Source organism: Apostichopus japonicus, chromosome 16, assembly GCF_037975245.1.
Source record: "Apostichopus japonicus isolate 1M-3 chromosome 16, ASM3797524v1, whole genome shotgun sequence".
In the NCBI taxonomy this organism is placed as follows: domain Eukaryota; kingdom Metazoa; phylum Echinodermata; class Holothuroidea; order Aspidochirotida; family Stichopodidae; genus Apostichopus; species Apostichopus japonicus.
Window position 1 is genome coordinate 29226415 of NC_092576.1, and position 27611 is coordinate 29254025.

The following is a 27611-nucleotide window of genomic DNA, read 5'->3' on the forward strand; positions in this document are numbered from 1 at the left end:
AACATCTCCCTCTGCAATGTGTATGCTCCCAATCGGCCTTCTGCTAGACGAGAATTTTTTAACACGCTGCCTTCCTTTGTTCCTGGTAGTGCACCTTGTGTCATGGTCGGAGACTTTAACTGTGTCCCAGACTCGGGTCTTGACAGACTCGGGGCTTCTGTGTCTGCTAGTCCTGACGCTGGGATCACAGAATTGGACAGATTCACTTCGGCACACCTTTTAGCCGATGTCTGGAGGCATATGCACCCGTGTAGTACGGTGTATACGTGGGTGAGGCCTAACGGAGAAGATGCCTCCAGGATAGATCGAGTGTATGCGCCCGTTAGTTTTACATTTTCGGGTTGCGAGACGCTCAGCTGTCCGCTCTCTGACCATGACACTGTGGTAGCACGTTTTGTTTTGCCTTCCATTTTCCCCATCGGGCGGGGCCTGTGGAAGCTTAACTGTCGGATTCTTGGCGAGGCAGAGTTCCGCCAGGGTTTCGAGACCAGGTACAAAGGATGGCAAACATTGAAGCCGGCCTTTGCTTCTACATCCCAATTGTGGGATGATGTCAAGTTGCGCATCAAACGCTACGCAATTCAGTATTGCGTGACCCGCGCACGGCGTCGAAGAGAAATATTCTCGAAGCTGTGCGCGGAGGTGAAGTCTGGCGACCCTTCGGCTGTCATCGCTTTGCAGACTTATCTCGATGAAAAGTACCACGGTGCCCGCGTCAGGGCCCGTGTTGAAGCGGTGGAAGCCGAGGAGCGCCCTTCACTGAGGTTTTACCAGTCCGTTAGCTCATCGGCAGGTGACAGACGCGTCCCGTCTGTGCGCGCTACCGATGGGACCGTGGTTAGTGACCCTCACGGCATTGTCCGCGTATATAAAGAGTACTATTCGAGTTTGTTTACGCGTGGCAATGTCGACTTGTCGGCACAGGCTGATTTATTGAGGGGAATCTCAAAAACCGTTCCCCACGATGTCAATGATATTTTGGGGGGCGGAATAACCACTGTTGAGCTTTGGAAGGCGCTTTTCGAAGATGAAGAATGACAAGTCCCCGGGTTCGGACGGGCTTCCGAGGGAGTTCTACCGAACCTTCTGGGCAATAATAGGACCCGACATCAGAGCCGTCTTCGAGGACGCCTTCCAAAACGGACTGTTAAACCAAAGTCAACGTATGGGCATGATTACTTTGCTGCCCAAGTCTGGGGACCCCTTGGATCCCCGTAACAAGCGTCCGATCACCTTGTTAAATGTGGACTATAAGTTGCTGGCTAAGGCTTTGTGCAACCGCCTTGCACTGGCTATGCCGCATCTTGTGGGTGATCTCCAGACTTGTGCAGTGAAGGGTCATTGCATCCAGCAGAACTTGTGGTTGATGCGCGACTTGACCGACTTTGTTATTGAGCGTGATCTGCCATGTGCATTGGTGTCTCTGGACCAGCAGAAGGCCTTTGACATGGTGGATCGCGGTTTTTTAATGAATGTATTGGAGACGTTTCAGTTGCACCCGGTTTTTCGTAAATGGATTTCTGTTTTGTATGAAGAAAGTTTCAGTTCTGTTATCGTAAATGGGTTTTGTTCGGAGGTTTTTAACGTAGAGAGGGGGGTGCGCCAGGGGTGCCCTCTGTCTCCATTACTTTATGTTTTGTTTAGCGAGTCCCTCTCTCGTCTTTTGGAAAGGGACTCCAGACTTGTTCCATTCGTTGTGCCAGGGGGTGCCAAAGTGAAATGCGCTCAATATGCAGATGACGTGACATGTGTTGTTTCGAGTCTGGGCTTCTTTCGCGCACTCTCGCAGGATTTATCTATTTTTGAGAGAGCTACCGGGGCGAAGTTGAATCCAGAAAAGACAAAGGGCCTTCGTCTTGGTAGCTGGAGATACAGAGACTTACCATTCGGTGCGTCGTGGTCGGATCAGAATATCAAAATTAATGGTATATGGTTCGGCTACGATGCACCTGGTGATGTCACCTGGAGCGAGAGGGCTGAGGTATTTGAGAGCAGGCTCGAAACCTTTGGCACCCGCTGGCTTTCGATCCTAGGGAAAGTCACCGTAGTTAATCGTTTTGTTTCGCCCATCTTGTGGTACCCGGGCGCGGTGTATCCAATTCCGCGTCGCGTCCTGGTGCGGTTGGATAGAGCGATATTTTCATTTATTTGGTCGGGTGGTACAGAGCTTGTCAAAAGGGCGGTAATGTACCAAAAACTGGAGAAGGGTGGGTTAGGGGTGGTTCATCTGGAAAGTAAGTTAACTTGTTTGTTATTTAAGCAGTTGTTTGTAGCGGTAACTGACCCAGGGTTGCCTTGTTCATATTTTGTACGTTTTTGGGGCGGTTTGCACCTGCGTCGATGGGTCCCGGCGCTGTTTAGCAACAGAGAACCGCATAGTAGTACTCCAAACAGGGTGGTGCGTGTCATTTGCTCCGCTCTGATTGAGTTGCCCCCTGTTGACCTGTCACAGCCGGCCCTCGTTCACAGTTCGTTGCGGGATAGGGCCTTGAATGCAATTTTTGTACAGGGACGTCATCCTGTCGAAGTATGGCGTTCGGTGCATTCAAGGCTGAATGGTTGCAGGCTCCGTGACCTTGCATGGAGAATTGCACACGGTGCCTTGGTGACCAATCTGAAAAGGTATCACTGGCGATTGGGTGATGGACTGTGCCCGAGGACCGGCTGTGACAGTTTAGAGAGTACTGCCCATGTTTTTTGGCATTGCCCCTTTGTTTTGAACTTGTGGGAGTGGTTTCAGTCCTGGACCGACCGTTTAGCGGGAGACCGTTCCTGGTCGGTAGGACAGGGTTTTGTTTTGTATGGATTAGATCCTCCAGTTTGTTCCGTTGCTGTGTTGCAGCGTATTATTTATGTTTGTTCTGTTGTAAAAAAACTTATTTGGAGGAATAGATGTGATGTTGTTTTTAGGGGGAAATTCGCCAGTTGGCAGGCAGTCCTGGAGGCGGTGAAGTCTGACATTCGCCTTCAGGTTGAAGGCGATTTTCGCCGTTTATCTAGGGCTGCCTTTTTTGGACGGTGGTGTGCTGGGGAAGGGTGTTTTGTTTCGCTGCGTGCTGGTCGTCCTTTTGTAGTTTTTTAATATTTCAGTGGGGGGTTGGGCGTTTTGTCTCTGCAGGTCGGTGAGCGTATGTACTTTTTTGGGCTCGCTTGACCTGAGGTTCGTTTTTCAGAATGGGATGGTTTGGTAGTGCCGTTTGGCCGTGACGTTTTGTATCCCGTATGACGGGTCACGTAAAAAGCACTTTTAATTAACGTGATTCACAGTTTTGCTCATTTGTAAACACCATAATTTGACGGTTCTAGCTACAGCCGCGTGCTTTTTTCGTGGGAAATAACGGATTTCAAAAGACCGTCATTTTAATGTATCAGATAATCCCTATGTGACATCATGACACATTCTGATCACTTTTGCTCAGAAATTATATTTATCTCATGGAACATCGGTTTAAGCAAACTTCAGCATATGGCATTTTCAATACCTTAATATAACCAGAGTGCTACGACACTTCGTTGATACATCGTACCTCAATCAAGTTGACGTTTTATATTATATGGTAGATAAGGCACTTAGTAGACCTTAGTGCTTTAAACATGTTTAATGATGCTAGAAAATACGTAGTAGGAACGTTATTTTCCTTTTCCTAGAGAGGGACTCACACAATTGAAAGAGTTAACCTGGTGTTTTGATTATCTCATTTCGTCTACTTCGAAATGTTATGATATCTTTATTAAGGTTACTTTAGATGATATTATTATTTTTTAATTTAATTGTGTTTAATCTAGTTTTAGAGCTATGGTGACTCAGCATTTGATGAAACATTCTACTCTGCCTACAACTGCCTAAACTATTATTGTATTTACGGTCGTATTTATATACACGTCATTGAAACTGATCGTTGAATTCGTTTCCCCGCATCATTACCTTTATGTTAGCACTGTATAATGTGCATCTTCAGTAAGCTTGTAAATAGCAAATTAAGACAATTGTTCATTTACGTTCGTTTTTGCTTGCAATTTATGTTGTTATTTTCAATGTCCATTAAAACTGAAAACGCCTATGACAGTAATGTTCAAATTGCAATGCTTCCAAGTTATGGTAATGTTGCCAACCCCGCACACATTATTAATTGTATGATAGTGTGCGGTGCTAAGATTTCCAGTTTCTCTTAAGGATTAAGATGTTTTACTTTGGTGTTAATATGAAAAATTTATACTTAATTTGATGAGATGTAATAACGCAAGTGGAAATCGAGGTTTTTACAAGAAATCCAGAACAACCAGGTATTGCTCATTACATCAATAACATTCTGACACGTTAACCCGACCTAATTTCTCAAATATTGATTCGTCACGTAGGCCATTTCAAATACTTCATTTATTATAAAATTAGGTTTCTCACTAACAGCGATTAGCGTTAGGCTACAATTGGCCCTCGTAGCATCATAAAATATCGTTCATAATTAAGGAATTATCATTGATGCATGTGCCATTGCAACAGTAAATTTGATCCACATGTAGATATTATTTTCCCTGTTTGTTGTATATATGGCTTGAAAAACTCTCACCCTTCATTTCTTTTACGTCACAGAAAATTTGTTTCCCAGAAAAAAACTGTCCACCGGAAATAATTTACAAGCATGGCGTTCCGTCCAGTTGGAATATGTACATGTGAATTATTGTACTTGGTATCATGGAATTAGTTCCGGAACCCTTAAGGCCAACGTGTAAAACAGAAATAGCATAGGCGCTTGTTTGGCAATACTGCACAATATTGAAAAAGATAAGTCTATGTCTTCCATACTTTCGAAATGAGGAACCATATATCCTATGGTTACATTGATGACGGAATTTTCAATGCAATCATATCTACCAAATATCGTTTGCAAAACCTTATACTATAAGGGACTTTTAGTCTTGCGCCTGTATTGACACTTCGGCAGAAAATAAACATGATACAAGATATGAGAGTAATACTTAGAGGTTACGGTGCGTTTAGTATACGCTGTCATTGAAAACATTTATTTACTTGCTTCCATTATTTTCCCAGACTTAAGGTCATTCTTAGGGGGGAAATGACTATGTTCATACTCTAAGATTTAAAGAATACATTAAAATATCATTTTAACATCTCAATTAAAGACCTTAATTTTGTAAAGCAAGAATTGTAAACACTACTAATTATGTTACGAATACACGTTTGTAGGTTATGCTATTGAAAGTACATCCTGAGTAATCTTGTGGATTCGTGCCAATCATTGCAAATGGCAATCCATAATATTTCTCCCTCAAAAGTATGACAAACTTATAAAAAACCATACTGAAAATTAAATGAAAAAGGAAATCATTTGAACTGGTTAAAAACACCCTCACTTATCATGTTCACACAGGTTTAATATTTGCAAAAGGCATCAATCAGGGAGGTTGCTCTACTTGTTTCAGTTTTCCTTTGTGATACAATTCATGGAAACTACATGATGACTTCAATGAAAATTGTAACTCACAAATTAATGTGTGTTTTAAGCATCTAATAAACACTTAACATTTCTGGTGAGCACCTTTTCCCCGAGTAATTTCTATTGTATAACGATTTAGTTTTAATTGTCAGACTAGTAATTTCTAGTTTCATTAAGCAATTATACATCATCATGAAATGGTAAGCGCCTTTTTCCAGAGTTATTTCTATTGTATAACGATTTTTAATTTCAATGTTCAGGTTCTTAACTTCAAGTTTCAAAAAGCGATTACACATCGAAATAAATGTTGCTAAGCAATGGCAATTTTAATGACACTACCAACAAACATGTGTTTCCAAAAGGTCTACTTGGAAAAAGCTATTAATAGCTCTCACTGACAATGACACAATGTGAAAAGAAGTTTCGATCCTACTTATATATGTGATTTGTACTGTTAATGTATTGTTGCTGGTAAAATATACAACACATGTTGACCATGTCAAGTACTTGTAAAAATACTTTGTTTCTGAGCTGTCTTTTTTTGGTTTCTGATGATGATATGGAAGGCTTGTTTTTTAAAGATTGTATGATGCTCTCAACCAAACTACGCCCTCCTCTCCTCCTCCCCCTCTCATCATATTATATTTTGGGGGTAAATTTAAAGACTTCCTTGAAACCTTTACGCATTAACCTAGTCGGAAATAGTTAAAATTATCACAGGATATTTTCCTCTCCTTGATCATCTACAAGGAAATTGAAATATTTTCCAGGCTCGTGAATGACGTCCACCTCACGGGTGTAGCTCCTCTTCAGCATTTAAACGTGTACATAATATTTGAATTCAGCGGCATCTTAATGGAGATAAAGATGGGGAGCTGACCTCTACGATAACATTTGGGCAACCACTGCTAGACATAAGTTGTATGGAAGGATCGATGGGTGCCAGAAACTGGACGGTCATTGTCAAAGATATTCCGTTGGCCGAAAAAAGTTTGAGTTATCGTAACATACGAGCTATAATCCATCAAAGCTTAACGAAAATTCATTGCCGATATATAACCATATTTGGGGGTGGGAGGAGATGTCATGACACCCATTCCCAAGTCGTGAAACCTAAGACACCCCTTTAACGACCTTTACATTTAACTCACATGCAAATTACCCCTTTTTTAATATTTTGAAACGGTTAAGCTGTCAACCACCACACACTGAAACACCCTTCGCTGACTGCCATTAGGGAGAACGCTACATGTAGATTCTGCCACAGTGTAGCCGACCGATTTAAAATGAATTTGGATGAGTCGCAGGCACATGCAAACTGCCAGACTAAAGATTATTATAAACCTTACCATGGTCGAGTTGCCGGACTCGTATAGTCGAGCAGTGTTGTGAGATAACGGATTAGAATACAATACAATGTTCAATTTTTGGATCAGTAAGCTTCAGTCGGACAGGATGCTGCCGGGCTTATTTTCAAACTCCTTGCACCGCCTCTACTTGTAATGGATACCTATCAAATAATACGCAATTAACTTAGTGCAGGCCATTTAAAAAAGTTTAATAGCATTAACGGTTTAAAGGATTGTGTAAAGGATTTAATATCATTCATGGCCAAAGACTATTTAATATGCTTCTGTCTACTTAATAAACAAGCATTTAAGCTACATAAAAGTTAACATGCCATAATATATTATTAAATAGAAACTACCGAGGTAACCTTTGAGCCCTCTAAGATCCTAGCACATGCATCAGATGCTTAAAAAATGTTTTTGTAAGAGGAATGATCACGTAAATAAATGCTTAGTTTTTTAAATATGAAATTAACTAATCTACCGGAAATTCTCGAGGAGAAATATGTTGGTCTGTTTTGTACAAAATGGTGGGATGCTGGGGTGACGAATCTGTTGACATTACTCAGCAGTCGAGAGAGCGAAGCATACGTGAAAGTGAGTTCTAAGCTTCACCTAGAAATCAGGCTTCTGGTTGAGGCGAAACTCCCATCGCCTATCACGGGCTATCTTTTTTCTTTTTTTTTTGGTGATGTTATTTAAGTTAGGGGGCTCCGTGTGACACTACGATCTGGTTCCCAGAATGTGTCGCTGTAGGGAGTTTCATGGTTAAGTAAGAGTAAGATTTAGGGGTCAGTATTAGTTATTTTTACCCAGTAGCGTTGAGCGGTGACGTTTTTGTTCCCACTCGGGCCGGTTGCGTAGAATTAAACACAAATGCACCGTCTGGATTACACCACCTTCCTTATATCACGTGCTTCTGTTATTTTGTAGGCTGTTTTTATCTGCTTCGTCGGAATCTTTCGAATGAACGAAGACGCAATGAATGACTGAATTCTGTTGAACATCTCCATAGTTGTTCTCTGGAAAATCAAGGAAGCTTCATTTAAGAAGCACAAATCTCTGGAGATCGCTGGCGTGTGCAGTATGTTGTTTCCACTATTAGCGTTGAGCGGTGCCGTTTTTCCCCGTATATATAATATATGTCATATATTATATAACGTAATTGTAATATGTTCAGATTTTTTCTGGCATCTGAAAATCATAGCAGCTGCATTTTGAACAGATTGGAGTTTTTCTAGCTGAACATCAGGTCATACAAAGAGACCACTGTTGCAATAGTCTAGCCTGGATGTCAGAGAAGCATGCACTAGCTTCACAGTTGCAGCTTGGTCCAATACCATACGAATTTTGCCAATACGGTGAAGCGCAAAATAAGTACATTTACAGATCTATTTCACGTAACTAGACAAATTTCCACTGGATTCAAAATGAACACCAAGATTACGAACAGAGCTTGAGGGGGTAATAACGGACTTACCGATTCTCATTGAGTTCAGTTGAATGAGTAACCTGGGTTTTTTTCTGAATTGAGGATAAGTAGGTAAGGTTTTATCCAGGTACAAATATCTTCAAGGCATTCCTCGACTACGTTAGTAACATCAGAAGACTTATTACAAACCATGTATATTTTGTGTGTCATCAGCATAAAGTATTTGCAAGAACCAGCTCCCTCGGATCAACCCTCCCACGAAAAATAATAGTACATATATACATGTTTCTTAATAAAAAGCAATATCTGTGGTGCGTACCAAGTATCAGTTAACGATAGATTGAAGAATAATTTTGCAACTATTAGTAATTGTTTCCCTATCGAATTTGGTTTGCATAAGGATACGATTTTAAGACTTCAACATTTAACCTATATTTGGATTCCATTTAGTGTTAGTGTGATGGTAATGTTTATGGTGGTTGCGTCATGTTAAAAAACATACAAACATACAAATCGGTGTATGTTAAATTAATCCCACTCGAACCAGTTTGAAGCGGTTTATATTTGTGTCAATCCCGTGATCCGATACTGACCGCCCGCCGTAGGATCTATTACTTACTGATATATACTGTGTATATACACAGTACTATACAAAAGTGAAACTGATACGTGTTGTTGAGTTATGCATTGTTTGTATTGTTAGAGAAGAAAGATCAAAGTCTGATAAGTCGATGTCAAACAAAAGCCCATACACTTAGTTGTGATAACCATTGAAATAAAAAGTACAATCTCAACGGCTATTTTAACAGGCAGGTATTCTCTCTGCGATATACTATTAAACACCCTAGTCTTACCAATGGTATAATTTATGTATTCTTCCTGGTGTCAAACATCCCCTACTTTGAATGACTTGTTGCTGGGGGGTGGAGGCGTTTGTATTTTTGAAGGCTTTGACGTTTGGGGAAGGGTAGTCGGGCGTGGGAGTAGGGCATTTTCGTTGCTGAGAAATTCAGTTTGGGTTTTACTGCCGTTTTAGCCGCGATGTTTTGTGGTACACTCGTCGGTAAAAAGAACGGTATTGTGAAAAATCAGGCACTTTAACACCGCCTCGTGATTATGAACAATCATACCCACCTACTGCAATAAAGAAGTTCACGTAACTTCTCTCCAGCTATTTTGATCGTTCCTTCATATCTAACTCACATTGAGAACCACAATTTTACGAAATAATTTCCCTAACTTAGCTAGAAATAATAAAACAATGAAGAATACCCGTGGTAACTTTCTCCAACAACAGGAGAGGTTTCAAGTACGAGAATAACTATATATGTTAACCGAAAATTTACAAAAGGTTAACAGAAATTAAAAGATCACCATTAATATACCAAAAAAATTGAGGCAGAGTTTACTGAACTTAATTAATTTATAACTGTCCACTTCAAACTGTGTACCATTTTACTATCGCCTAATCATGGACTAGATTAGTAGGTAACATGAATTGAGATTTAAAATCAACTTTCTAAAAGCGCTAAACGCATAAAGTTTAAAGGAAAATAATACAAAAATTCCAGCATCAATATTTGACATAATTGATACGAAATTTTGCGACGGGATGCTCCCACACCTGCCAATGTGTTTCTACCTTTCTCTAAGTGCAAGGAAATTCTAAAACAATTATTAATAGGAACTAAGATGAAAAAGGTACACGGAAAAGGGATGAGTCAATGGTTACTCTAAAACGTGAATGATTACCGCACTCGTTAAGTTTTTTTCTCTCAAACAGGTTACTCAATCCTAAATGTAAATTTTTAAATGAATCTGATGCTTTTCAGTAAATTAATGTATATCAAGTAGCGTGTAAAACCATACATTCTTTGGTCTGAGCTATGAAAGGAAACATAACCCAATCAATCCATGTAGCAAACGACCCATTAAATGGAAATATTCCTGTACACTTTACGTTTTCTTGCTTAAATAATTGCGGGAAAAATGTCTGGTATCTAATACAGTCACATAATATGACCACAATAGTAGAATTACAGGTCTCAAAATACCTTTAAACACCGCTCAGGTCACTGTGCCAATGCCGATGGAGTTCTTGTGATGTTACATTTTTTTTATTATTATTTGATTTGTTTGTAAGAGTTGTAATTGAACAAGCTTTGCCTAGGGACGGACATCCTATTCAAGGTGCATTTCAACAAATAATGTTGTAGTTCCCTTGGGAATTGGAATGTCTGTCAATATCATTACGGTGTCAAATGCAATGTACTCATATTCTCACACATGTACTCACACACATCAAACGTAACGGACATTTTCAAATAGTATATGGTGCACACTTTAAAGCATTTCTCACCATCGTGAGCAATTTTCTCTTCATTGTTTTACCGTTGCCATTTTTGGAGAGTTCAAGTATACTTTTTTTTCCACTGTATCAACTACTTCTCTTCATTTGAGAACGTTTCCGTTCCCTTACATCTCAGCCGTCTAGGATTCCGTCTACTCAAAATTTATTAAAGCTGATATAAAGTAATTCTGTTTACCGCCATCACAAACTTAAAACATGTCGCTATTGTGCCAATAAATCAGGTCATTAGCATAACTAAATCATTTGATTTCAGCTGCTGTAATCTCTCACAGTTAATGTTAACTTCGTTAACATATGAGAGGCTGCTCATTGAGTTCTCCAAGTGAACACGCGTATATTCTTTGCGTTAAGAAGTCGTGATGATGAACCAAGGCGGATGCTTCAAGAGTGCTTTATATTTTTCACTACTTATAGTAGTTTATTCCATCCAGACAATTCATAAGACTTTAACGTATTATGATTCAGTAATTTTGGATTGCTTTCGAAACAGCTCCGCTGCATATCGCTGGAAGTACAATGGTGAAACCATTTATTCAAATGCAGTTAATGTTGGACATAATCTAGGGAATCAAGTGCAATTACATAGAAATGGATCACTTTACATAGGTAATGTAACGCTTGATCATGAAGGCATCTACGTCTGCTTTACCGAGACAGGGGCAATTGCATCGTATTACATCGACGTTGGAGGTAAACAGCATGTTTATCATTTGAGTTTGTGCTTTGAAAAGACATTCCATGACTAAAGTTAATTTTTTGCACCTTTAGGTCACGTCACGTCCTTATATTGCACATTTTTTCAGATTTGGCGAAGTTTGTAAGTGCACTTCTGGCAAATACAAAGTGAATGATGCCATCATAGCCTTTTGAATTTTGTTAAATTGTTTTTATTTATAATATTACGTTTAAATGATTCACAGAACGACGTTGACAGCTAAGCCAAAATTCCAACTGTATCTTACTGAAAGATTTTTTCCGTGATGACATGACAAATCACCTGTTGTAATCCATTCCCTGAAAGAACTTAGGGCTTAGCCAGTCAAAGTAGATTAGGTTAATTTAATCATATTTCCAATCATAAAAAAACATTGAGATGGTTGTTTCATCTAAGATAATAAAATTGTTTTCTCTTTAAAGTAAAGATTACGTTGTATACCACAAGAACATACATTACGTATAGCATTATCATTACACTGCTTGGTTGGTGTCTTTTGTTAATTTTATAAAAGTAAATATGTTTTCTTTAGGTGCGTAAACATGGCAATGTATCGGATTCTATTTAATAGTTACTCGGTAGATTGTTAGATTGGTTGGTTAGTTGGCTGGTTAGTTTGAAATAGCGTAGCATATGTATAAACAACGCATGCTTGTACACACGTTCGAACTTGCTAATATTTATTCACACGGCAATTTCTTTTGATACAGTATCTCTATTGATGTATTTTACCGTGTGTAATAGTGAAATCGTTACTGAAGTTTACACCGAAACAAATAGAAAGCTTACATTAACTTGTCATGCTAATGGAACTATGCCTAATGTGAAACTAGTTTGGTTGCACGATTATGAAGATCTCGGGGGTTCTCTCTGCAATACTGAAACTGTAATTCAAGACGATATCAGCATTTACCATTCCTCGCTATCGATGACAATTGAGCCTTTCCCTGGAACGACTTTTGTTACGTGTCTTAGCAAAGGTACCATCGGAGAAACTTATACCAGCGCTATCTTAAAGGTAGTTACTGTTGTTGAGTAATTTACATTTGATAGCTACATGTTTGCTTTGAGGAACTTAATTCGCAATACTTACTAAAGTGAATTTGATAAGGAAATCAAGTCAATCAGCTGTTGAAATTGATCACTCGCACTGGGAAGCTACAGTCAGGTAGCACGTTATAATGGTACCTAGAAAGATAAACAGTGTGAATTTAAGAACGCAAAAATACGGACAACAACATTTTCCCGCTGCTATGGTCATTTCGATTCCGATAAGTGTTTTGGCAATCGTTTCCTTGACTGTTTTGAAATAAATTGCAAACGGAGTAAAGCCATTTGACTTGTCCGTGATATCTATCTGGTCAAAACAAGCAGTGCAAGAACAACCAATAGCAGATATATCAGATATGTCCACAAATGAGGTGTACTGTATAAGAATATATGTATAAACAATGTTCGGTCCCCCTGGGCGCTCCTTCAGCCATATTTGGCAATGGAATCAAGTCAAATATGTGCAATAACGTGTGCGAGATGCTAAAGTTTATCTATTCATACTCCAACCTTGTGTTGTCACAAATGTGTACACTAACACAACCAAAAGCTTACGGCCTACTACTGACAGTCAGAACTTATCTGCTGTCATTAAATTCAAGTTATTTATATATATATATATATGTATATGTATATATATATATATATATATGTATATGTATATATATATATATATATATATAATATATATATATATATATATATAATATATATATATATATATATATATAATTGAAATCGTAGTGAGTGGAAAACATTTATCTATATATAAGAATGCGCAGCAACTGGTATGACAGATATAGTAATTAAATAAAGTTAAATACACCGGAAAATTTCCAGTCCACGACCGGTTTCGTCTTTTTGGGACTCATCAGGCGAAGGTAGAAATCGAGCCCGGATCTTCGTGTCACGAACCGAAGTCCGTACCACTCGACCACAGTGATTCTACAGGAGTGTTAAAGCGTATAAATTGGCTTCGAATAACTGTCATTAAGAGCGTATTACCCAAGTGTTAAAGATTGTACAGAATGCACCCCTAGCGCTTTGAATCTGACAATTTTAAACAGAATAACCACTCTTTATAGGCATATATATCTTTGCTTCTGGCGCTGTGTTGACGGCTGCCAACTTTAAATCGCTCTCGCATTTTCTCGGACTTTACTCAGCTACTCGGTTGATTCATCGCTGATTTTAAGCACATAGCTAATGCAGATCATGAACTATCATAATGTGCACTGTTTTTCGAGATTTTAGCCAGTATTTTGGCTAAATGGACGTTTAATGTTTCTATAATTTGTGTCTAAGATTGAGATGGCCGCCAGATTGGTGTTCTCTCACTCCACACTACTGTCACTGCGGAACAATAACTTCAACTAAGATATAGGTATTCAAGCAGGGAAACGAATTGAATATTTTATAAGACCTCGTGGCTCTAAATCGGGATTAAAGCACAAAAGGCCTACCCCGTCTCTAAGTACTGCACCAACCCAGCCTATTCAAATAATTTACAGTGAAGTTTGACCTGTGAAACAATCTCCACGCATCGTCCGGCTTTGAGTGTTGACTCTTGTTGACTACATTAAATCGATTGAAACTGTCATTGGGTATCACCCTCTTTGTTCGGATGTTAATTTGAACGGAAATCAGCTGAGCGTCATTCGTCAAATCCCACGTGAGGATGCTTTTGTGACCAAGTTAAAACTTCAATGTTATCTGTGGAACGCGAGATCGATCCGAGAGAGAACCGGTGCCTTGATAGGCTGAATTTTAGAAAATGGAAAGGATATTTTCTGCTCACTGAGACATGGCTCAAAAACCAAAACGATCCGACGCTTGGACTCCGACTGAGTTTGTCTGGTTACGACGTTACCCACTTCCCGAGAGCTCAACGGAGAGAAGGCGGTGTCGTCTTTATTACACGTAAAAATCTAACATTGAAACGGCATCCTTCGACAAAGTTCAAGTCGTTCAAACACAGCATTGTTGACACCCCTTCTGAGCTCTTAGTATACCGGCCGCCACCTTCAGTCAGTAATAAATCCTCGTCAATATAGCATTTTCTCCCGGACTTCTCTACATTAATGGAGAATATTCTCGACAGTCCTGGTCACCTTCTGATTACTGGTGATTTTAACTTTCACTGTCATGAACCAAACGACCCAGACCATCTGATATTCGCTAATTTACTGTCACGATTGTGCTTATGCCAATTGGTCTCTGGAGCCACGCACAAAAGCGGTCATAGACCTGATGATCACGCGCGAGTCGGATACCATCGTGTCTAATTGGATCGTGGGACCTAGGATGATGTCTGACCACCACTGCACTCATTTCGGCCTAACGTTCGCCGTCCGCCCAACACCCATGTGGATATTGAACGCCGTCGTCTCTCGGGTATTGGCACTGAAGTTCTGGCGAAGAAACTGGGGGAAGCTTTCAACAAGTCCCAGCAAGGCGATGCCCCAGTCCCGCCTAATCCTGATCCCGACGCATTGACATGTGCATACTTTGATGCTGCATCCGAGGCTTTGGATGAACTTGCCCCTATCCAGAAGAAGACAGTTATTGACAAACCGCGTGCTCGATGGTGGACGGACGCACTCACTGATGAGCGGAACAATGTCCGCCGGCTGGAACAACGATGGCGAAAGTCTCAAATATCAATCGACTTGCAGATTTACCGAACCGCTTCGGACGTGTATCATCGAAACATCGACACGACCAAGACTGCCGTCCATCGCGGTAGGACTGAGACAGCGTCTTCCAAACAGCTTTTCAACGACGTTGATGATTTGATTGGCGGTAAAAAAGCTGTAACCGCTGTAATGCCATATAATATTCCAATGAGCAAAGTGGCTAACGCATTTTTCCGAATTCTTCGACAGTCGAGTACTCGAGTTCAGAAGTCATCTATCTATTCCTGTGGCACCACATAAACTTGACCATCCACATCATCACCTAACAGAATTCACTCCAGTTACTGACGAGTTTGTGGAGAAACTAATCCGATCCGGGTGTGTGAAGGGGGAGCAGAGGGGTAAAAGGTCACATCGGTCACAGTGTCGATAAAGACTAGGATCATCAACTTTTCTCTCATGAGTAGAATCTTCCCAAGAAGTCTCAAACTCGCAGTTATTCGCCCTCTGCCAAAGAAGGCAAATATTGATGAGAACGTGCTGAAGAACTATCGTCCAGTTGCAAACATTCCATACATAGCAAAACTAATAGAACAGGTTGTAAAGAAGCAAATCGACGCGGACCTCGCTCTACATGGACTTTGCTGAAATTTCAATCAGCATACAGGGTGAACAACAGTACCGAGTCCGCACTAATACGTGTCTATAACGACATAATAATGGCCCTAGATAAGAAACAGGACGTGTTATTGCTACTTTTGTGGACTTGAGCGCCGCTTTCGAAAGCATTGATCACAATATCCTGCTACATCGTCTTGAGTTCACCATTGGTTTCACTGGTACCGTCTTGGAATGGTTCAGTTCGTACCTAAAAGACGGGAAGCAGTACGTTGCAGTTACGTCCAACAAATCAGACGAGACCACACCCATTTGCGACGTCCCGCAAGGAACAACGCTTGGACCAATACTCTTCATACGGCGCCACTCGAGGATATCACCATTCTTCACGGATTGTAACCCATGTTATTTGCAGAAGACACCCAGCTATAGATCGCTTCCAAACGCAAGGGCGACGCTCAATCTAGAATCGAAGCATGTATCGATGAGATAAGAGTCTGGATGAGAGAGAATCTACTGGTTCTAAACGACAGCAAGACTGAGGTTATTCATTTCACTTCGAAATTTAAAGCTAAAGCTAATAAACTAGAGTCGCTTTGTGTAGGATCTTCCGAAGTTTCATCGGTACCACTGGTTCGCAACTTAGGAGTATATTTCGATCAATCTGGCCTCATGGACGAGAACATCAATCAAATATGCAAATCAACTTCATTCGGATTATGAAAGATTGGTCGAATTCGTCGTCTTTTTAACCGTACCCTCACAGAAAGCCTAGTACATGCTTTTATTACATCCCGTCTTGACTATTTTAATGCTCTTCTGAACGGTCTTTGTAAAACTGCACTTCATCCTCTACAGACTATCCAAAACGCAACCGCTCGCATGATCACTCGTTCAAGACGTCACGAACACATAACTCCTATCCTCTACGTTCTACATTAGCTACCTATACACCAACGCATAACATTCAAAATTTTCATTACTGCATTTAAATGCATACACGGAATGGCACCGTCTTACCTGTCTGAGTTGATCACACCTCGGGTACCCAAACGCGCCCTTCGCTCTAAGCCATTCACTCTCGTTCCTCGCAACACCAATAACAAGAAGCACTATGGTCCTACAGCATTCTCGGTCGCCGTACCTGATCTTTGGAACAAGCTGCCTCCCGGAATTCGTATGAGCACGGACTTCACCTCCTTCAAGTCACACCTGAAAACTCATCTCTTTCGAAAGCACTACAAAGATGGTTTCTAAGATTTTTTTGATTTTTTGTTGTTCTGTCGTGTTGGTTTTTATGTTCTAGCTTCAATTCGAATTTTCACTTTTTAGCATTCAAATTGTACATTTTGTAGTAATTCTGTTTAATCGCTTTACGCTTAACCAGTGCTTTTAATAGTTTTTCGATCTCATATTCCTGTATTTATCTGAAGATGGTTTATGTATTTACTGTTTTTTCTATTTATTGTTTTATGTCATTGTATTTTCTAGATTGTTTGTAAAGCGCACAGATGCATGGCGCCTAGTGTGCTATATAAGATTTTATTGACATTTACACACACACACACACATATATATATATATATATATATATATATATATATATATATATATATATAATAACATATATATATATATATAATAACATATATTTACTTGAATATTTCTTGCATGAATACTTCAATATAACAGGAAAAGGACTAAGATTTATTTCCCCTTAAAATTACCGAATGACTATTCGTTAGAGATAATTTTGATTAAAGTTTATTTGACAAATGTTTACGTATTATAGTCCCTTTTTGACATGCATAACAGAATGTAGTAATATTTAAAGAATTTAATGGCGGTATGACCCACCATCTGAGGGAGGGGAGGCGGGAATGATTTTTATTCAAAGTAGTGAATAGGTTGTTACCACAGACACATAGGTATGGGAGTTCCATTTTGTTTCAGCTCGTTTATACAAAGGTTAGCATGGACAGACACTATATTATTGAGTGGAGATCCACATGAAAACTTAGTCAGCAAAATCAAAATTGGCACTGATCATTGCAATGGTGACCATGTGAAGTTATCACATAGGCTACGATTTTTGAAGGAATTTGATAATAAAGGTCCAACCCATATCTACAACTGACAATATAGTCAATTTTCACGCAAGTAGTAGCTGGTTGATGTTTGTACATCATATAATGACATAGCCTGAACAATTCAGGTTTTAAGTGAAGGAGCCGTATGTGTGTAATGGGTAAAATTTACATGTAAAGTCATCACCACGTTCATATTATGTAGTCATGGACGGAAGTCTGATCCCTTGCATCTCAAAGACGAACACTCTCTTTGCTTATTTCTTACAGCAACTGTACAGACAACAGGAGAAAGCGCTTTAGAAAACATTTGGGTGATTGTGGCTGTTTTCGGGTCCATTTCCAGTTGCCTGTTAGTTTGTACTTGTTTCACAGTCAGGAAATTTAGATGTAGGTATAAGCATTCTACCCACAGTTAAACTTGAATATGATTGAGACTGTGAAAACAGTTTAATTAAACATTTTGTTTGATAAAATCCTCAGGTTTTACCAGTTTACGAAAGTGAAGATAATTGAACAAATGTTAGGAAACATTATCCTAATATGGACATATGGATAATAGTTTGGATTACTTTGGTACATATTTTATTTGGTTAGGTATCTTGCATAAAAAACAACTTAGTATAAGAAACTGAAAGTTCATGCAGTGACATTAGATAGAACGAAAGTTTTAAGATGTCACACTCATATGATGATATAGATCATATAGTCAGTTTGTTCAATGACCGCGACACTGAAGCATGGTAACAATGCATAAGCTTGACCTCTGAGTTAGTGAGTTATTAAGTCTGATCAAGTGATCTATAATCAGATTTAACCCAGAATAACTATTCTTCCTTTCTTTGCTTAAATCTTCAGTGTCAAGAAACCGAGGAGGGTGAGTCTTGAGAAAACAGTCATGTTCTACTAATCTGTACTTGGGACCAGCTCAACTCACTCCCCCACCCCCCCCCCCTCCTTCCTCACATACCCCGTCTTTCCTTAACTCAGTCCTTCGTTCGTTACTAAAAGTATGGTTAGTGAATCTCGTACTTAAAACCGCCAATAGAGTTGTTAACATAATAATACATGAAAATACAAATAACATTATTTTTATGTTTCCTTCAATTTGGATTTAGTGATCAACATATCGTACCAAGTCATCAAATGAACGTACTTGACAAAGGACCCTTAGATATCGATCAATCAAGTAAGGGATCTTTTGATATCAAGTCATAATTTAAATAAAAGTGATGACATAATACCCTTTATAGGATCCATATTGAATAACATGATAATGATTTGAACTAGTTCAAATACATTGTAATATGAAATCTTCTAGCTACAACACTATGTAAGTCACGTTAATAAAATTAGCCTTGCAGTAGAAGTTTTATTACTTATCAATGTTGATTATAACAACATGAAAATGTTCCGCATGTCAATGGTGTTATTTCATGTTGCTGCAATTCCTACTTAAAACTCACTGTATTCAAACCTTAATAGAATACTTGTTCTCTAAATAATGTATTTACTACCCTGCAATACTTGAATAAAGACGGAAATAATGAAAGAAGAATTAATTTAACAAAATATTTACTTCATTTACAGTCAATAAAAATGGAGGAAGGTAAGCTTCATGTATCAATTTACTCTAGCTTGTAATTGATTGTATATTTAAATGCTTAAGTTATTTGATTTCGAAACTGGCAGATAACTTGCATCATATAAGTAATAACAAGGTGTGTAATGTTGCTAATACTCTCTTGGTGTGAATTATCATGGAATGTCCGAGTTCTTCGTGGTTTATTTCTGTAGAAAGAAAGAATTACCAGAGATAACTATTGACGAGGACAACTCGCAGAACTCGCACCATTCTGAAGGAAGTGACCTTAGTAAGTTACTCAATATAAATATCATTTTAAAGGTATGATTCAATGAAGGCATATACGAAACTCCAACATAGAAAAAACAATAGCAATAATCATTTTAGACAGCTATTTGTTTTAAATGTTGACTTAGAACAGAGGTTTTGGTCTAAATTACTAATGGTAACGGTTTGTATTCTTGATGTATATTTCGTTTACGAATCCTTTTTCTTTGGCAGATTACTATTATACATCAGATGCGATTGCAGGAAAAGATCCCCGGATGTTAAGTGAGAAAGATATTTCCATCATCATAAATATCAAAATGTGAAAAATCTACAAAAGATGGATGGGATCTGTCAATCTTGCTGAAGAGACCAATAAGTGTGTTGTAGTAACAACATTGACAGGTCAGTGATAACAAAAATCAGAGTTGTAATAACAACACTGACAAGTTGGTGATAACAAATATCAATAATCCAAGGTTGATGTTAGCGTCGTCATTTTCATTTATTGATACAGTCAATTAAAACTTACAGGTGTTTTCATTGCTCTGTTGTATTTGACAACTGGGAAGCTTGTATGCAAATATCATGTTATATTTGATTTCATTTAAATATTAAAACGATATTAAGTGTCCTTGTGCAACACTTTCATTTACATATCGTATGTCCTATTTCAGAAAAGCTTATTAGAAAGAAGGAAATTCATTGGGAAGCTTTCATCAAGAAATGTCTCGAATTGCCAGCATCGAACCATCTAGCGAAGATTTAAGCAATTTCTATCCAAAGCAGTGAATTGCTAATTGTACTTCTTATGGTGTAAAAATGTATTTGAGGAAAGATAAATGGTACTGTTTTTACTAAAACTCACATCGTTGGGCCCAATGAATAAATAATAAGAAAATGTTAAAAAAATTATCTTGCACTATATGGAGTCGACAAGATCTTCTAAGTGAGTCTAGAATCATTATATATTGTCCGATCAAGGAGTTAATCATCCTCGGAAGAATTTATTAATAGAGATAATAATTCAAATTAATACTTAAGCTAACCAGATTTTCCTTACGATTAGATAATAAAGTTTCAATATGTATAGAGATATTAAAACCAAATTCTTTGTTGAAATCTGTGATTTCTTCTATTGTTTTAGGTAAACTGTTTCTTATTAGTGAGCATCTCAATTGGGAAAATCTGCAGAGCGTCTTTTCACGTGATACTAAAGATAAAGGGGACTACTATTGTTGTAGTTCATTGTCAGTGCCCGACGTCATCAAACACGTAGTTGGAGTTTTGGAAAGAATGGAGATCCTTACGACATTCGGGGTAAGAAATTAAAAAGTTGCCTTAACTATTACCTAATTATTGTAGTTTAGTTAACTGTCTGTTGGTATCTTTATCATCAACATCATCAATCTTTATTGTAAAGTTGCCATTCGTATCTTACTTTTCTTTAAAAAAAAAAACAAGCTTTCTGCCAACCATGAAGGCGTACGTGAAACCACTTGTCTCTGAACAATCTAATTAATAACTAATAAATTTTCATATTCTGTCAGTTCCTTCACCCTGGCTTAACAACCAAAAAGGTTTTACTAACCAAGGAAGGGAAGGTCAAATTATTTGACTTCTGTCTGGCCGGCGATGCACAAAAGGTAGCTGCTCTAAAAAAATCACAGGTAAATTACTCAATTATTGATCAACGTGGTATTGCTCGCTAAGAATTCCATTTGTTTGCTTTTACTTGATTCTTCAGGATCAGTATAAGTGTTTTTTTGTTTAAAGCTAACGAAGTCTAAGGTGTGAAACTATATTGAGATCAAGCCGAAACAGACTACTCTAGATGAATTGCTTGTTCTCTTTGGAGTTTTGGCATATTTTATGGATTTCATTAGACATGTTCATTACTATTATTAGATTGGAAAGCTGAAAAACCTTCAATATCATGCATGGATTTCTAGCTATCGTTTTTTAATTAAGGCAATTAAAAGTCTTCTGCAATTGAAATCACCGTTTAATCTATGTTTACAGAAGTGTACAATGTACAACTAAGTTAATTGTGGATAAGTATTACCTGAAGTAATCTGAAGTATTCAGATATTAATAGAAATACCGTGATTCATGAAAAATTACCTTTTCTTTATATCAGATTCCTACAGTTACTTTGAACCATTTTCCACCTGAAATGTTACTGTTGAGTCAGTATACAGAATCCAGTGACGTGTGGTCTACAGCAGTGGTAATATGGGAGATTATGGCAGCTGGTAAAGAAATGTAATAATAATCAAATAATGGTAGCAAACAATAAAATATCTAATAAAAAAATCGTGCTTATTGTAACAGACAACTACAGTTATTACACAAACAATGATACATGTTTCAATTTCACATTCATAATTAAATTGAATTTGATTGACTACATTTATCCCCGGTTAATATAAATACATGAAATATAACTCAAGGTTCTGAATTTCAGTTAATTCTAACTCACGTAGATTACAGTTATTCTGATCAGGAAAAGCATGTAAATAATCTACAAAGAAAATTAACTTATAATAATTTAAGAGAAACCTAGATATAGTGTACATGCCATATCATCGATTGCAGTCCAGCACCAAATTGTAAAATCACAAATTTTCGTTTTTGTTTTGATGACAGAAAGCTATATTACTGCTTTTATCTATATTTAAAGTTAGTTTAATAGAAAAAGAGACTTAACTGTCTGAAATTAATTACAGCATCTTTATCAATTGGTAACATCGTGTATAAATAGACTGAATGCAAAAAGGCAAGTTTGACAACATTCATGACAGACTACTTTTAAAGTTTCTACACTCCCGGATTTCTTAGGAAACCCACCATTTCCTGTAGAAAACAAAGTAAGATTTGACGAAGAAGCCTGGCCAGAGAAGTACTTACAGATAAAGTAAGAAGTCAGTCTTTAAGGTACCATCTTATTCTATAAGTTCCGAAGTAATCACATTCCCGACTAGTTGAAGTCGGTTTGAAATTGGTTCTGTATTTGTTTTCTATTTAGCAGTAATTGTAGGTTGTACAACCATCGCAGACTGCATCCGAGTTTTGTAGTTAGATTTACGAAGGTTAATATGATAGCGCTTGTATAGTTCTTTTTTATATGTAAGTTTACGTAGGTTATTATAAATGAAAGTATTGTATTATTTCAAGGGGCGCTTGCCTGTTAGTTAAAGAGTATTTTCAGCCAAATGAGTGTTTCTTTGTTAACTTAATTAGAGTTATTTAATACTGATTGATATGTGCAAAGTTGAAAGTGTCCTTTATTAAACCAAAGAATAGCTTCACGAATTCTAGTGTGAAATCTTACAAGACACTATGATTATGAAAGTTTAACTTACTGAATTTGTTAATACTTCTTGTATTTCATATTTCCATTTCAACATTTAAAATAGTACGCTAAATATGTTGATTTACTATTTGAATTGGATTTCTCAAAAATTTGCAGAGATCAAATCTTGTTCGATTGTTGGAATCATAATCCTTCTCTTCGACCTTCCATTCATCATTTGAGGGGTACATTCGTAGCTGTAAGTAATGTATTACTCATCATTAGAAGATAGTTTATAAACTAACTTATTTTATAATTTGCTTGGGTGTGTCCTTTGTTCTAGGGAATTGTCGAAGTCAAGTTGTACTATGATAACGCACAGTAGTAAAATTACTTGAATTTATTAAAGTTTTTAATATAGCTGTACTTTCGGTACGTCTTAACATTTTTTATTGTGTTTTTGTTAATCACATCTGCTGTCTTACTGCAATTCTATAGTGGCAAAATCGAAGGGGGCAATACAAAAGGGAAATATCGCGCAAGTTATGAATAACAACTAAGATCTTACATAGCTATGGTATTGCCAAGCTATTGTTTTATGCCACCTTTTGTTGCTTCAGATTCTTTCGTAATAGTTTTAGTGTTGTGAAACGCGAACAATCCTGTAGTACTCCTTGCATATGAATGTTAACTGATGTATATCTACTGTCCACTCAAAGTTTGTGAGATGTGACAAGTGCCTTTCTACTTTTGAGACTTGCTTCGATGCTCATATTAGATAACATGTATAAACCAATAAGTTGGTTTTATTGTTTTCCTTGTGTCTTGTTTCCTTTTAATTGAAAGTTGGTAGTAGGATCCATTCACGCAAAGATATTTAAGTATCAAGTATGTACAGCATATTTCATAGTGTTCTATGTAACATGTATCTGCTGTTAGTATAGCGTAACAAGTCCCCGCATTATCCCAACAGGTATTTGAAAAATTAATCACGGACAGTTCTTACGAGATACCGATACCGACGACGTATTTACCTATGAGAGCCTCTTAAACCACTCAACCTACCTATGCAGAACATATCTACCATGCTGGAGTGTGAACTGGATGTGACTAGCTTCTAATATTGGCGATTGGTGTTGGTAATTACTACGATAACTGAAAGGCCCCGGAAACTGTTAGAGCATAACACATCGACCATGCTAATAACTAGAGGTGGATGATGTGTATGTACTAGTTGATGGTTAATTGTGGTCGGCCCTTCCAGAGGGCCCACGATACGTTATCCACTGGTGTAATACTTAACCATTATCATGTTGATTCGTAAAACTTTAAGAACTTTTTAATGAGAATAATTGCCAATTGCTACCGGCTCAGCAATCCAATCGATGGTGCTTCAGACCTTAACAAAAAGCATTACATTTGAAGTTTCGGACGAAAAATACAATTTGATGACAGTGGGGAAATTGATCATTTATGCGACGCCCTCGGCTCATGTGATTCAGTGGTGCACGGTTTCGGCGGTAATCAGTCCGCCCTGCTACTAACAGCCAACTCGAAATGACATATCACACATTTATAGCTATTTTAATTTTTCAGATATTTTTTTTCCATTTCTTTGCATAGATCCATGTTAATATATCACAGTTAACAATGTACGATTCACTCCCTACTCCTCATGCACAGCTTGTTTTGATCGTTGTAAGGAATTATGCATGTTTTATTTTGGCTTTTAATGACTCAATAAAATCTTTTTACATAATACTTTTGAAGTTTTTCAGCCAATTTAAATTTCTCATTCCCTTTGCATACACATCTCCAAACGTGCAAGTGTAATGCAGAATTAGTATGATTCCCTATTCTAATATTTTGAATGAGCAATATTGTAGTTGTCTTTATGATAAATTATATTACATTCAAGGTAAGGTATAGTTAGCCAGTCGAATAAGGCAAAAGTTTCACACGTTCTCCTAGTTTAACTTTTTCAGTGGTTGTCACGGATTCTTTTCAAGAGAGCAGTCGACAACGGTGTAAAGACGGACAGAGAGAGTATATGAGTTTCACAAGTTCAATATAATTGTTAACAACAACAATAAAATTAATATTGGTTACATAGAACAAAATAAATCATCATTTTCTATACATATCCTTTTAAACTTCCACTTCTATACTTCATATGGCTTTCTTTCTTATGGTCCTAGTTTTGTTCGTTGAGGGTTCTGTCAACGTTTATGGTTACTACACAAATGAATGTTCTTTCTTTCTATATACGAGCGTCGGCCTTTTCCTTTTCGTAGTTTCACGTTCCATTTCTTTCCTCGTTCAAGCTTTAATTTAGTTTCTTCCCTGCCTCTTTTGCCATCTATAAAAGTACAATAAACACCGAATTTAATTCGTAAAGCAATGAGTCCATGTTATCTCAATGAAGGTGGAAATTGGTTTCTTTTGAACTAAAATTCTGAGCTAACATGTTATAATTAAACAAGAGCAACTTACGGTTTTGCTTTCGGTTCAAGACCGAGATTGAAAAGAGAGAGCACGTGGTTTTACTGTTCTATTTATACCCAATGCCGACGGAATTCCGATACTCGTTAACAAAAAGCTGATTACGTAATGCTCAAGGATGCACAAAACCATGGCTAAATAATTAGCATCCAATTAACTAAACACGTAAAGTAATCAATAAAATACTTGAGGGGGTTATCCCGGAACGGGTTGTGACAGTGGTTAATTTTTTATGTCATTTTCTCAGCACGACTTCTGTCCCATGCAAACTTAAATGTCATTTTACATAAAAGTAAAAAGTTTTCATAAATTAACCTCGAATTCTTTAACTAATGTTTTATATGTTTTCCTGCTTCTTCGTGTATCTTTCTGTACTGTGTGGTTGTATATATTGCACAATGCGTTTAAATGAAGGTGAGATAAGAAAATCGTTTATTGTATGAATTGGTTATTTTTGAATTACATCTAACAGTGTAGGCCTTATTTTCATGAAAATCAGGGAGAGGAAGGCTATGGGTAAGGTTGGATCAGTTTGAGGAGAGGGGAGGTTGGGGGTAGGATTGGATCAGTAAAGAGGTATCAAGCATCCCTGATATTTTATTGTATCTAGAGATGAATTAGGCTAGGCTTCATGAAGAGAAAGAAGTTTGAGGAGAGGGAAGGTTGGGGATAGGATTGGATCAGTAAAGAGGCTTCAAACATCCCTGATATATCATCGTTTCTAGGGATGGATTAGGCGAGGCTTCATGAAGAGAAAGAAGTTTGACGAGAGGGAAGGTTGGGGATTGGACTGGATCAGTAAAAAGGCATCAAGCATCCTTGGTATATCATCGTTTCTAGAGATTGATTAGGCGAGGCTACATGAAGGAAGGTGTCGTGAGATGTGATACTCTAAACTCGTCTAGCATAAGATTCATAAACCACATATTACAAATACTTGCATCACATATATTTCATGAGGCAGGTAGACTGGAGGGTATTGAGGTAGGAGTGATTGGGTTGGAGGGGGGAGGTTGGGTGCAATAGATAAGGAAAGATCAGACGGTACCCATGGCTTGACTTATCTTTATTGTGGTTCTATGTTAACTGTGCTTACTGCATTCATTTATAATATAGAATATTACACACTACTAGTTGTACTACATACTCTCATGGTGCATTGTAAAGGAAAAATTTCACTGTTAAGTTTGTATGGCACATACTTCCTTATCAAAGATACAACTTGGCAAATAATGAAAGTGAAAGATAATGTATTTCTAACAGCTGAACAGAGAGCCACGTGATCATATTATGTTTTACTTTCTGTATTACTTATTGTTGGTTAAGGTCGCGATGAAAAGGCTATATTCTTTTTACACATATATAAAGTACATATAATGAAATTCATATTCATTACTTCATTCAACTCATGTTCTCTCAGACTTCCTTCTCTTACCTTTGCTTCACCATACTCTTTAGATATTTGTCAGCAAAGATACCAATATAATCTGTCAGGAATATACATAAAGGAACGAATCCTCAACTCTAAATTCAATATATACACATCACATCTATGAAATATGCACTGAAGAATAAGTAGGCTCCCTGTAAGACTGTACATAATATGGTTTTGGGACATTGTTATACATGATATCTATGAATTATGGACTGAAGAATAAGTTAGCTTACTGCAGGACTGTACATATTATGGTCTTTGTAACATAGTAACCTCTTTTGTTACCGTTGGTTTTATCCATTTCAGGGCTCAAAGGCATAAGGTTCTTCAATCTGCAAAGAAATAAAAAGAAAACGATGTTTTAAGATCGTAACCGACATGGTTCTCACTTTTAAAGGGGTTATGTATTTGCTTAAGCATCAGTCCTGGAAAACGAGAGAATTTATGAATAAGAAAATATGATATTTTTCCACTAGTTTCTTCGGCATTACATCGAACGCCGATTATTCTTATGACTACGAGGCGATGTGAAGTCATTTTACTTGCTAAATTCATCACATTGTTTGGTTGATTTTCTTGTCCATCAACTTTCAGCCAATTCTTCCCTGTCTCTTATTACTTGAACCAAGTGAATGGTGAATAAGAATGAACCATGTTGCAAAGATCGCAGCATATAAATACATTAATACAATAGTCAAGGTATACACTCGCCAAGACCAAATTTAGCAGAGGGTATACAACTCGTGTGGGCAATCAGTCTATGTACAAACGTTTAAGTATTCCAATCATATACAACCAAAATATGCAATTTAT

The 27611-nt window shown here is 37.7% G+C and overlaps 2 protein-coding genes across 2 annotated transcripts in view; both read left to right on the forward strand.

Annotated features, from left to right (window-relative positions):
* The window catches only part of LOC139983739 (uncharacterized), a 30337-nt gene extending 11713 nt beyond the window's left edge, over positions 1-18624 (forward strand). The window contains exons 3-4 of the mRNA XM_071997469.1: positions 17985-18066; positions 18573-18624. Of these exons, the coding sequence (XP_071853570.1) occupies positions 17985-18066; positions 18573-18624 (134 nt within the window). The remainder of the gene's footprint in view (positions 1-17984; positions 18067-18572) is intronic.
* A 2069-nt stretch (positions 18625-20693) lies between these two features.
* Positions 20694-24262, forward strand: LOC139982923 (fibroblast growth factor receptor 3-like). The gene is made up of 6 exons (XM_071996128.1): positions 20694-20886; positions 21117-21236; positions 21707-21821; positions 22408-22483; positions 23039-23120; positions 23835-24262. Exons 1-6 carry the CDS (start codon positions 20863-20865, stop codon positions 23910-23912), a joined length of 495 nt encoding a protein of 164 aa, XP_071852229.1. The 5' UTR covers positions 20694-20862; the 3' UTR covers positions 23913-24262.
* Positions 24263-27611: the final 3349 nt, after the last annotated feature.

Coding starts and splice junctions, on each gene's coding strand:
- LOC139982923 (XM_071996128.1), top strand. CDS start 20,863: ATGGAGATCCTTACGACATTCGGG. Junction 20,887..21,116: donor AGATCCTTACGACATTCGGG/GTAAGAAATTAA, acceptor ATATTCTGTCAG/TTCCTTCACCCTGGCTTAAC. Junction 23,121..23,834: donor TGAGGGGTACATTCGTAGCT/GTAAGTAATGTA, acceptor TTATCCCAACAG/GTATTTGAAAAATTAATCAC.